At 39.6% G+C, this 12919-nt stretch overlaps 1 protein-coding gene across 13 annotated transcripts in view; it reads left to right on the forward strand.

The window, feature by feature from the left end:
• LOC103457710 (clathrin coat assembly protein AP180) overlaps positions 1 to 12919 on the forward strand; it is a 29074-nt gene that overhangs the window by 9639 nt on the left and 6516 nt on the right. For 10 of the 13 annotated variants that reach the window (XR_001776101.1, XR_001776102.1, XM_017302215.1 and 7 more), the window contains 15 exons: positions 679 to 754; positions 2070 to 2172; positions 2642 to 2735; positions 2820 to 2931; positions 3013 to 3119; positions 3206 to 3247; positions 3745 to 3818; positions 4173 to 4178; positions 4998 to 5010; positions 5112 to 5239; positions 5948 to 6021; positions 6277 to 6291; positions 6832 to 7002; positions 8853 to 8951; positions 12602 to 12700. Coding sequence is in view for 11 of the 13 variants with exons in the window: in XM_017302215.1 (XP_017157704.1) it covers positions 679 to 754; positions 2070 to 2172; positions 2642 to 2735; positions 2820 to 2931; positions 3013 to 3119; positions 3206 to 3247; positions 3745 to 3818; positions 4173 to 4178; positions 4998 to 5010; positions 5112 to 5239; positions 5948 to 6021; positions 6277 to 6291; positions 6832 to 7002; positions 8853 to 8951; positions 12602 to 12700 (1213 nt within the window). In the remaining 2 variants the exon portion in view is untranslated. Of the gene's footprint in view, positions 1 to 678; positions 755 to 2069; positions 2173 to 2641; positions 2736 to 2819; positions 2932 to 3012; positions 3120 to 3205; positions 3248 to 3744; positions 3819 to 4172; positions 4179 to 4997; positions 5011 to 5111; positions 5240 to 5947; positions 6022 to 6276; positions 6292 to 6831; positions 7003 to 8852; positions 8952 to 10223; positions 10461 to 11644; positions 11720 to 12071; positions 12159 to 12601; positions 12701 to 12919 lie in introns of all 13 variants that reach the window. The other 3 variants (XM_017302224.1, XM_017302216.1, XM_017302222.1) reach the window with 3 other exon arrangements.

Raw genomic sequence — 12919 nt, forward strand, 5'->3', positions numbered from 1 at the left:
GTAGTATTACAGCCAGATAATGAGATGATACAGAACATGAACAGCCGAAGGTGTTAGCAATATTTTGCGAAAACGATGGATTTTACCCGATATGACTCTACAGATTTCCAATTGTAGTTTGAATAAGCTAAAGACTAGCTTAGTCAAGCTAAGCTAGTCTTAGTTTGACTATTGGTGCTTCCTGTTTCAGCACCAATAGGAAGCTTTGAAGCAGATGCTAACTTTAGCAACAGCTGAGGCTAATAACTCACCAGTTGGCATAATCTTCAAAATGCATACAAATCTGTATCCCACCTCACCATTTCTTTTAGCTTGCAAAACTGCTTCCAGATAAACAAGTGAACTGTTTCCTGTTTTACTTCAAAATAAGAGTCTCAAACGTAGATACAACACGGTGTCGAGCTCAAAGCTTCCAGGCCTACACTACTTTTTTCACATTTGAGACTTAGAACAACAAAAGAAATCACACTGAGACAATAACAAAATAAGCTTTTATGGTACAAATTTCACAAGGAATATTGTGACATTTTAATAGTTCAGGATCTCATTCCACAAAAAGCTATTGAGATATATAAAAAAATTTATTGCAAAGGTAAAGGTTTGTGAACATTTAAGAAATGAATGTATGGATGCTCGATTGTAATATGACATGTATTTTGCCGTCTATGTATTTTTCAGAGGTTCATTCAGTATTTGGCTTCCAGGACCTCCTTGTTCAACCTCAGTAATTTCATTGACAAAACTGGCTCTCATGGTAAGACCAATAAACTACAAAACCACAAAGCATACCTAAGTTGTACTCTAAAAAATGCTGAGTATTTGTTCAGTTTTCCCTTATGAAGATTTTTGTTCAGGTTAGCGGAAAGGGGGCATCTGAAATAAGGCCGGAACATTTAAATAGAAGCGTGTAACTGAGATTATTATTCATTTGGGATGTCCAAGACGTTTTCTCGACAATGCCAATTTGGGTCATTTAAGATGAAGCGCTTGCCGATATCAAGGCTCAGGCCCAAAATCCTTCAAAAGTTTGTCCTAATTGGAGTTTCTGTAAAAACAGTCCTCGACATTGTACTACAAGAAGAGATTAAGCAGGTTTAAAAAGTTACTTCAGTTTTTTGATAATGCATCAAGATGTATAGCTGTTTTTTTGTTTTTGTTTAGTTTTTTTAAGAAGATCTGTTACCACGCATGCAGCTACATTTCTTCAGGAATTCAGCTCACATCTTTCCCTGTTTACAATGTTTTCATGTGAATCATTTTATTGGAGGGCAAGGCCCGTTTGCTTTCCGTGTAATTTGATTTGTAAACACATTTAATAATAGCTTAGTATTTGCTCTAAGTGTTGTAAAATACACTCATTAGTATTTCAACTCTCACCCACACAGATAGCTTCATGAGCAGGGGTCACATGACACAGAAGAAGGGAGGCAGCCGACACATTGTTTTTTTCCATTGTGAAATCACAGAAATGGCTGGAAATCATGCAGATTGAGAGAACAAACTCTGATTTGTTATATTAACAAAAAAATAATAAAATAGGCCCCTTGTCATGATTTGTGGTAGTTGTGGTGTGGAACTAAACGCAGAGAGGTGAGGCAGCAACTGAGTTTGATGATTTAATGAATATCTCAAATGAGTAGAAAAGTCCAGGCAGCACAGGTGAGCAAATGGCTAAGAGCTCAAACTCTGGTAGCAATTGGAAAAACCTCACAAGACAACAACACGACGTACGACAGCTAAGATGAGGATCTGACAGGGAAACTCAGACACAGCTGGACACAGCGGAGTATAAATGCAAGAGGAGATAATCAGGGGAACGAGACAGAGCTTTGCAAACTACTGACAAAAAAATATGCATGCATGCATCTCCAGAAACATCACATCTTTCAACTGCATAGGATGGTAAGATATCTTAAGCTGTAGTTACGTCTTAATTTCATTCAGTGCTGATAGGAATCTATTTGTTTACCAGAAAAGTTAATGACAAGCAGCTTTTATAAAGAATCAAAAAAGATGTTTTCTCAAAAAAAAAAACTTTTCTGTTCCTTCTCATTTGCATATCTGTGTAGGCTATGACATGTCTACATTCATCAGGCGGTATGCACGATATCTGAATGAGAAAGCCTTCGCCTACCGCCAAATGGCTTTTGACTTCACCAGGGTGAAGAAAGGGTACGTTGAAGCAAAACCTCAAACTTCACAACAGATGACATCCCCCAGTTTTGTAGTCATTTCAGTTAAAACAATAGAGGCACAGCTTAGCATCTAGTACTGAGGTTCTACTTTATTATCCAGGCTGTTGCTCAGTATAGGACAGCCATGTTGGATTTTGAGGTAGGTACTAGGGATAGACCTCTCTCACTTGGGATTCTGACTTTGGGGTACTTCCTGTTCATTTGCTCAGTCTAGAATTTGGGAATTTAGATTCTAAGTGAGAGTTAAGTAATAAAAACATGTTTTTTTCTGTTGGGTGTCTTTACAAATAAATAAAAAGTGGCACGTATTACTTGTTTGGCATTTCTTTGAGTATAGGTGGTACTCAGAAAGTTTTTTGTTTTTTATTTACTGAATGGTGCTTATTATTAAAAGGTTCCGGAACAGCTCTTCTTTATGTGAAATAATGTTTGCTGTGTCTTCGCAGTGCCGAGGGAGTGATGAGAACCATGACCACCGAGAAGCTGCTGAAAGGCATGCCTGTTCTGCAGACTCAGATCGACACACTCATGGAGTTTGACGTGTGTATTTATAGTTTGTCAGTCAAACATGGCGTACGTTCTACAAAGCTTTCACTTTATTGATCTGGATTTGCCTCGTTTCAGGTTCATCCGAAGGAGCTGAACAACGGGATCATCAATGCTGCTTTCATGCTTCTCTTCAAAGATCTGGTGAAGCTGTTTGCATCCTATAACGACGGAATCATCAACTTGTTAGGTCAGTGTTGAATGAATAATGAAGACATTGTTTAGTAAGAACATTTCTAAATGAATTTGTGACGCTCGCCTTTGGTTCCAGAAAAGTTCTTCAAGATGAAAAAAAGTGATTGTAAGGAGGCCTTGGAGATTTATAAGAGGTTCCTGACCAGGGTGACGAAAATTGGGGAGTTCATGAAGTTGGCTGAGGTGAGTTCAAGCTATCCTCTGCATCATCACTTTCGTACTGACATTAATTTGGGCTTTTGGATCTTATTATGCCTTTGCTTTCACAGACAGTCGGAGTGGACAAAAACGACATTCCTGACATCAACTATGTGAGTTACTTTTTATAAAAAGTCATGCTTTTTGGGTAATTTATGACTTTACTGCTGGGAAGGATGACGATCAAGAACTCTCTGCACATGAATGCCTCATTCCTGATTTACACCCTCACACAAACACAACCAGACGCCTGTGCCTCACCCCACTATCTCCCCACCCAGTGTCTCCACCCAGGGGTGGTGGTGGATCTAGCCGATTCAGATGACGAAGACTGCCCCTTTACACCCCTTGAGGACCCGGTAACCACAGAAACTAAAGGGTGCCCTGGCTGAGTGCCTGTTTAAGTGCAGGATGAAGTGTCAGCATGTCAATCCTAATTTGATTTCACTTCGCAAATGTTTAACACCTTCATATAAACGCATGTATTGCAGTGAGACTCTGCAGGAGTGTTGCCGCCTTCTTTGTGTTTCATACTCTAGTGGATGCTCTTCAGTAGTTGGCTTATAAAGGGGCACTCAACAGTAACTCCACTTTTGATTTCTTTTGTCAGGCTCCCAGCAGTATCCTGGAGTCTCTGGAAACACACATGAACGGTCTGGAGGACGTAAAAGGTGGAAAGAAAGGGTAAGGCTTTGCTACACAAACGTCTTGATCGGAAGAACTTATCGAGCGCAAAATCCAAAGTTATTGGGGTTGATGTCTTATAAACCTCCCCCTACTTTTTGTTTCTTTGCCATAACTGGACTCCCTATTTTTCAAATACTAATTAAAGCAGATAAACATTGAAAACCCAGGAGTAGCAGTGAGATTTAAATATAATTTAGTAGCTAGACCAGTGATTGGGAATGTTAGTTGATTGAAGATGGAAGAAGATGGTATATGTAGAATTGACACCAGTGTAATAAAAGGGACATTTCTTTTGCTTCCTTTAACTTCTGTTCTTTTTTGTTCTCTTTTGTGTTGATTTGGGAACACCAGTGAAGGGTGAGCACATGTTGTTTTTGTCTGAAGCTTAACAGTTCCTTAAAGACTATCTACATGTATTTACTGTTTTCAACCCACCAAAGAGGTTCATGTTCACGTTCTTCTCATGTGAATTATGTTGCTGTACAATGTCTTATTAGACTGTAATGCAACGTAAGCTTGTTTTAAACGTCTCTAGCCAGTAAAGATCAAGTATTAACAAAGACAAAAAATCAGTAATTTATAGAAAAAGCATAAGCTGTGTTCTATCAAGTGTTTTTCTTTTGTTTTTAGTGTTTGAAAAGCTTTCTTGAAAATTCCCTGACATTAGATAGCTTTTTTTGTTTTACTTTTAAGTTGTTTTTTTAATTATTATTTTAAGAGGTGAATTCCCACAACTTACTTCACATGTGGAAATGTGTGTCGTGGTGCTGTGATTATATGTGCAATCTTTGAGGAAAGATCGCACATGTTTAAATAAGACATGTGTCTTGAGGAAGACACATGTTTAAATAAGTTGTAAGCCACCTGTACTTCCATATGAAATGTGAATCGATGTGTGAAGAGCATGATTTTCCAAAGTGAATTTGGCTAAAAGGAAAAAAATAAATCACACTTTGACCACGTTTGTTGTTAAAGTTGCATTCAAGACACAGGTTTTCACTTTGGAAATAAACTCTTCATAGTATCACATATTGGGTATTATTATTGATTTCCTGAGGAAACCCCCTCCCCCCCCTCCCCCCCTAAAAATAAACTCTATCCCTCCATTTGTTTCAAGTAGAACTTTTCCGTTTAAACAAACTTCTCACAATTTTTCTCTTTCTTTCTCACTTTCAGGTCTCCAACAAAGGTGAGAAATTCATTTAAATCAATCCTTTGTATTTCTTTAGTTTTGCTCTTTCAATCAGACGCGCCAACTTGAAGGTTTTTCTTTTCCCACATCTTATTCAGGGGTCTCCAACAAACAACGTGTCTCCAACATCGACTCCAGCCAAATCTTCAAACGCCGTTCCCACGCTGCAGCCGCCCCCCGGGGACGGAGCTGCCGCCGCCGCCGCTGCTCCTGAGCCAGCTGAAGAGTGAGTTCACTGGTATTCGTTCTCATTTGATCTCCTGTAGTTCAATTTTATTTGACTTCAGCTGATGTTGTTCAGAACAATGATTAGGACAGACAACCTAGACGGCTCACTGCAGTTATTAAAAACACATAACGCAGTTTAATGATTTTATGGATTCTTCAGGAAAAGGGCAGCTGATGTCATTGTCAATCTGATTGATAAGAGAAGAACAGAACGGTTGTTCTAGAGGATGTGGTGCCTGAAATCATGTCAGTCATCATGACTTTGCATTAAAAAGGCTTCGTGGGAGGAACGCTGCCGATAACAACTCAAATCAATTATTTATCAAATGATCAAGAACTTCAAGGTGAGATGTTTTGTCGCTGAGAAGACAGAGCACTTGGGAAGTTCATCCAATGCCAGATCGTTCACTTCGAAGGGCATTCAAAGAAAGAATGAGGGTGAAAAAAAACAGAGAGCTTACTCGGGATCGGCAGCAGGCAGATGTGATTGTCGGCACGTGAACAGCGAAACGAAATGTTTCATGAGGATTCCTCTTCTCAACTTACAGGTTTTCCTGAAAACCCTTTCATTACTGGACGTGACATTTTTATTTCTTGGTTTATTTCAGGTTTAAATGAAGGTCACATATGTAATGTTCTCTTAATAAAGTATAAAAATAAAGATCCAGTATAAACTAATGATCCTGATGTTTGTGCTATTCTTTAGTTCTTTGTTGGACTTGGATCCTCTGGCCTCCACTGGTCCCACAGCGCCATCAGCTGCACCAACATCTTGGGGAGGTAAGAAGCTCCGTCCGGTCAAATCGCCTCCTACAACTGGACTGAATGTGCTAATATTTGGACACGTTGACACATATATTGAAACATGTAATCGGTGTGTCTCGGTAAAACTTCAAAATGGTCAGCTTCTCAGCAGTTGCCGATAAAGAAATGTATGAAAGCTTCAAGAAATAATTTTGGAATCTAAATTAGGAACCTTTCACAATAAATCCAGTCTAATGAAATATATGTTTTCTCCTATGATGCATTCCATAGATCTGCTTGGATCAGGTGAGTGTCACGTCCTTCCGTGTTTAACCTCCAGTATCTTATCAAGGATAGTGTAGCAGTAGACTATCTTGATGTTACCAACTTTTATTCCTTCCACCGCTAATATAGAGTCAAAGTGACATTGACTCAATAATGCCGATTGAGTTTAAAATTAATATTAAACTAGACTTTAGTTTAGTACTATTGTCACATGGTTACCTCCCTGTTTGTCTCCTGTTCTCTTTAGTCTGAGTACTCTCTTTGTTTCTCTTTACCTCTTCTCTCTTCTCCCTCCACATACTCCATTGTCTGTTTTTGGTTTAAAATGGGGGCTACTTTTATTATTTGGCAATTTATTTATTTATTTATTTTACTTATGTATTGAATCTAAATTAAATGAAATGGTTTGATTTAATTGGAACTTTGCTTTATTTTTCTTTCTTCTGTCACTTCGGTGACTCCTCTGGTCATTTTGGTTGCTCCCTCTGGGTTTCTTTTACTGCCTTTTTTGGGGGGCGGGGGGGTTGGGGGGTATTTGAAACACACCTACCCCACTGGCAGAAATGGGCGATTCCTTGCTATCTGAACCCCCACTCGCCGCAGAGGCCGCCCCCTCCCCTGCAGCAGCAGCGCCCACTCCTGCAGCGGCAGAACCTGGCGTCTCTCTAGCTCCTCCCACTAGCACAGCAGCCGCCACTTCCCCTGGTGCCGCCAATATGGATCTGTTGGGAGGTCAGTGGGCTTCCAGAACATTCTCTGCAAAGGAATACCTCTGGGAAGCTCAACCCCGAAACCCATCTCACAGCACAAAAACACACAAACACAGACACATTCTCAATCTCATTAAGCATGCACAGTGAAAGTATTTGCCCTCTTTCAGATTTTTTTCAGGTTTTTTTTTTTTGTACCTTGTTTTTTGTTGTTCAACTTAAATGTTTACAGAAATCAAATTCATTTTAATATTAAACAATAAACAATGTCTGATAAAACTTTAATTGTAGTTCTTAAATTATGATTTCATTTATTAGGGGTGGGGGGGGGGAAGCGATCCAAGTTATTCTGGCTTTGTGCTAAACTGGTTGTCATCAAACAGCTGATGTCAGCAGTTGGAAGCTGTCAGTCACTATGATGAATTAAAGAGCATTTTCTAGAGTTTCTCTTTCTCTTTTTGTGGAATCCTGAGCTCTGATCCTAACTGTAGTCCATTAGATGTTGTTACGGGTTCCTGTGTGACCTCCTGAATATCTTGGAGTCATTTTGATAAGTCTGGCCTCCCTGAAAATGATCACTTTCAATGTTCTCTGCCTTTTGTTATGGTGGCTGTAGTTCACTGGAGTCCCAAAAACTTTACAATATCTTTGCAACTTCTTGCAGACCAATAGATGTGTTTTCAATCTTTTCTTCAACTTGTTTAGATCAGGGTGTGATGCGCTGCTTTATTAAATATTTTAGCTTATTTTTTGTAGTCAGACAGGGTCTATTTAACCAGTTCTTAATATAACAAGTGTAGCAGTATTCAATCTCGGGTGTAGCTAGTGTCACTTTATCCAAAATAATCTTATTTCTCAGGGAAAATATATGATTTAACATTTTCCTTTATAAATTATCTCATACTTTGAAAACTACGTTTCTTATTATTGTGTTTGATGATCTGAAACATTTAAATATAACAAAAAAAGTCTTTAAGGGGATAAATACTTTTTTTTTCACAGCACTGTAGGTCGAGAAAAAAATATTTGCACGATACAAACAAACCATCCAAAGCCGTCACAACTATCCACACTGACGCACATTCCTTCACTATAAGCTACTGTTTGAGGGGTTTTCTTATGTTTTACCTTATTTATTTTATGTAATTGCTTCTGAAAATGGTAATAAATAAAGAAATAAAAAAGAGAGTGAAGAAAAGAGACACAATTAAAGACGGACAGATATAAGGAAGGAAGAAAGAAACTTTACTGAATCAAGAAAAGATGAGATGGAGCTACATAGTTATAGTTGAAAAAAATGATATTAATTTGTTGCCCAAATGTAAGTGGGGAAAGTTGAACAAAATAACAGTTTTGTTTCTTTTTAATTATTACCTTGCACCAATCTTCCTTCAGGAACACTTTACACACTTACAGCTGGCTTGCTTATAAACATTCCTCCAGATTCATTGTCACATGCATCTTGTTTGATGAGCTGGCATGCTTTTCTTTTATTTCATTGGAAAGCAATGCCGTGAAAACCCTCCGATGTGGACGGACGCAGCTATAAACGGCACCCGCAACATTGCGTAGATGGCTTATTCTGCTTTGTGCGGTAGATTAGTCTCTGTGTACTGCCTCCTGTCTGTGTATCCATTTATCCATTCACCTGTCAGTCACTGACGTTTTGTGCCTCTGCTTTTTTTTTTTCTTTGCTGTTTTTGCCCAATTTCTTTTACAATGAAAAACCAGGACGTAATGGACCTTCTCATGCAAATCTTTGTTTTCTCAATACTTTCTTTACCTCTAAGGATCTATTGACTTTTCCCCTTTTCTTCTTTCGTCTGTACCTCCGTCGTCTTGCCATTGGTTGGCGTTTCTGTCCTTCGTCAGACGCCTTTGCTACACCTGCTGCTTCCTCTGAGGCCCCTGCTGCAGCAGCAGAGGGTGGGGCTGCTGCTTCGTCCACCCCAGCCACCAACTCTGGAGCTGGTGGGTGACTGTAAATCTGAGTCTGCATGTGTTGTGAATGAGCTGAAGTTGGTGTAAATACAGATAATAAACAATGTTTTTTTTTTTTTTTTAAGTCTTGTTTGGAATCATTAGTTATACATTTCATGAGGATGTCATGTTTTTTTTTTTTATAATACTGACATGTTTTATTATCTCCCTGTAGACTGAAAGCTTAATGCTTTATGGTGGTACATAAAGGTGGTAGTGGGATATACTTGTCGTAAAACCTTTATTCTACAGCCGCTGTGCATATCTTAGCTAAAGCCTGCAGTGTCATCTATTAGCCAGTAAAGCTATTGGCTTCAGTAGAGACTGAATACAGGCAGCTTGGAGAGAGACTGCAGAATGTCACGCTGTTTGGGTGTCGAGAGATATGTGGTTTTTGGTCTCCTGCATCTGGAGGACAACATTACTTCATCTAAATTCCCTGGACAGCAGAAAATAGCACTGGATTTCACTGCAGATGTTGTATGTATCGGAGCTGTCAGGCAGAAACCTAACATCTTTTAAGGAAACGAGAACATCTTGCTTCTATGTATATTCACACAGTTTGGTAAACTTTACTCCCTTTCTTTCTACCTCTCATTGTAAATGTGTACACCTCCAGATAGAGGTGAAGGGTAATCGGCAAAGTTGATTTTCACAATATGACAAAAAAAATGGAGAGACAAGGTTTTGGCTTCACGGTAACAATGTCTGACAGGGTTATGTATGTCTTAATCAAGAACATTGCTTGATTAAGACAAGGCGGATTGACAAGATAAGGCATGTCAATTGTCTTTTCTTAGAAGGTGTTCTGCACTAATTGTTTGACACACAAAAGCACACTTACCTGCTTTTACACTTTTTCTGTCGTTTGCCTTATAAGAGGTTTATGTGCTGCGAAAGCAGTTACTGCCTGCTCCAGTTGTTTGCATTTTTTCCCCCCCATCAGAGAATCTATTTTTAGCTGTTCATATTCCCACTGACAGCTGGAGTGTGTTGGATATCTGCAGGTTTTCTTTTCCTTTCATTCCTCACATACTTTCTTCTATCCCATACATTTCACTGCCATTGCATGAGACATGCAGAGCAGTTCAAAGAATGTGAAAGTGCTACAGAATAAAAGCATAATTGGTTATATATTATCAAGCACAAACATGAATTACCCTAAACTTTCAATCGGTGTCATCGTCGTTATTTGATCTGCTTTGAATTGAGTTCGGTGTCTAACATTCCCTCTCCCTCTCCATAAACTCCTTAACCCCAAAGACCCTTTTGCTCCGTCGGATGGCAAAACCAACACTGCATCTTCAGGTCTAGATCTTTTTGGGATGATGACAGTGGAGAACAATAGCTCACTGGACGTCTGTTTTAGCTCTATGGAGACTCAGGCCTCCCCTTCCCCATCCCCTTCACCGCTCTTCACCTCCACATCCACCACCATCACCACCACTGCAACCATTTCAGGCTCCGGCGTCAACAGCGCAGCGACGGACCTTTTCGGTGGTAAACATGAGGCATACAAGTGAATTTGTGTTTTTACATCTTCCTGCTCTGATGCTGCTCAGTTAAATCTGCTTTATACTGTCTCGTTTTCCCTTATGTTTTGTGGGTTTTTCTGCGTTCAAAACTTATGAAAAGTTTACATACACTCAAAAGGAGCATGAGTGTCATATAATTTTTTTTTTTAATTTAAATTTAAGACTGTCTTTAAACTGTTTTTTTAGGGTGGAAAGTTTATACAACTCCAGTTGAATTCAAAAACAAGAATTCAATGCAAAGGACTTGAACTGTGTTGACTTTATCTAATTCACAAATGATCAAAGTTACACATAGCAGCACAAATCTATGCATAAACCCTCCATGGTTTATGTTCAACGGCAAGTTGCAAAGAATCAACATACTTTCTGTTGCGGATTACAAATTTTTGGCATAATTCTAGCTGAATGGGTTAGGAGTTAGGGTTAAGAATAAGTCAAGTTTTCTCAGTTTTAAAAGTCTCACATGGACCTCTCCTTGGATTCTTCAGTCATTGTGGCCAAACAGCTCAATCTTTTTTATATAAGACTTTTCTCCAGACATCATATAGCAAAGCTGATACAAATTTTGGTCAAGCTTAAAAGTTTTTATTTGATGAAGGATTGCCTTTTTTTTTGTCATCCTCATTCCTGGACCATGATGATGATGTTAGAGTTGCTTTGCTGTGGACAGTGAAATGTTTCCAGTCATGGCAGGTTTGAGCCTTGGTGTTTGCTAGCTTGGCCTTGAACATCTTAAAATCTATTTCTTTCTCCTGTGAGGAGGCTTAGTCTAACCCAAACTTTAAGGAGAGCTTGTTTACAGCTTGTCTACAGTCAGAGAGGTAGCCAGAATAAGGGAAGAATCTTAATGATGACAAATAAATTTGAAGTTAAAGTGTAATGTCTTAAAGAAAACATTCAGTGAAAACTCTGCACCCAATTCTTGTTGCTGAAACGTATTAATGCGTGTTGTTTGATCATTCCACTATGAAAAAACAGTGATGGAAATTGATCAAAATGAATATGACCATCAAGCCCATTACGAGTGTCTTTGAACTGTTCAATCCTTCTTCTGTGTGTCTCTCCTCTGTCTGAGTCTCATCAACAGGTTAAGGAATTCTTTTTAAATGGTCTTTTCTCTGTTTTGTTTTGGTGCACATGCCTTCATAGATATGTTTGACTCCATGCCAGACTCGAGCTTCTCCAAAACGGACCCCTTACCCAGCACTGACTTGTTTTCAGCAGGTATTCTGCAACCCGGTTTTGCAACCTTGCGTGCGCCTTCCTATTCTCCCAAAAGTCGTGTGCTGTTTTTGCTTCCAGCTTTGTCCTAGGCTTTATCAGGGAGTAGAGAAAAAATAAAAACACATAATATTGCTCTCTTACAGGTCAGCTACAGGCTACTCAGCTGTTTGAAGCGTTTACTTTTGTTTCTTACCTTTCCCTCCCCCCGCCCCCCCCCCCAATTCCAGCATGTACTGCGTGCACTGCAACTTCAACTGATAGTGCATTATAATAAATGAGAGTGATTGCTCAAAGTGCATTTGTGTGACTGCGTGTTGGGGTCTAAACATCATCTCCACCTTGCCTTCTCCAGCCGATTTGTTCAGCTCCTCTGCACCCATCCTCTCCTCTGCACCACCACCCAAAATTGACACAGGAGGCATCATGAGCTTGTTTGGTGGTGGGTAACATGAGTGACTGTCTGCCCTCAATCTGTCTCCACGGCTCTTGAAAACACCATCAAAGAAGAGAAGGGTGTAACCTGAAAAGTTTCCCCTTCTGTGATTATAGCTGCAGAATTTCCATCTGTGGCCTGCGTTTGTCTGCCTCACATTTTCTACCTCTTCCAGTATCACATGCTCAACTTAGTTGAATGAGATTACAGAACATTTTGGTGCTATATAAATGAAACAGAAGTTGAGATGTTTTAAATTGGGTGAGTGTGTGTTTTTGACTTGCGCTGTGGCACCGTTTTTAACTCTAACCGTTTTGTCTGAAATTAGCGGCGTTGACGCAGAAGGCTGACTATTACCCTTGTTTGCCCTCATGCTGCGCTGGAAATGGCTGAATGTGTTTCGGCCTGGCATGGCATGATGTGGTCATGTTTGGGATGACCTGCGACAGAGCCTACAGGAGGGGATGCCCCAGCTGCTGCTGCTGCTGCTGCACCAGCTGCTGCTGCTGCTGCACCTGCTGCGGCTCCAGGTTCTGAGCTCATGTCAGGTAAATCGTCATGTGTTATGCACCAACCTGCAAGATATGACACACATTTCACAGGTTTTTATGCATAAAGTAAAATACATCTCTAATTCAATGTGTGATTTTACCAATGGACTTGTCTTTACCATGGAGTTAAAGGAATTTTTTTAATGTGTCTCAGAGCTGTTTTTGTGCATTTGTGTGTGGGTGTGTGTGTCATTTCCCTTTTTACCTGCAAGCATT

This window comes from Poecilia reticulata, linkage group LG21, assembly GCF_000633615.1.
Source record: "Poecilia reticulata strain Guanapo linkage group LG21, Guppy_female_1.0+MT, whole genome shotgun sequence".
Classification (NCBI taxonomy): Eukaryota; Metazoa; Chordata; class Actinopteri; order Cyprinodontiformes; family Poeciliidae; genus Poecilia; species Poecilia reticulata.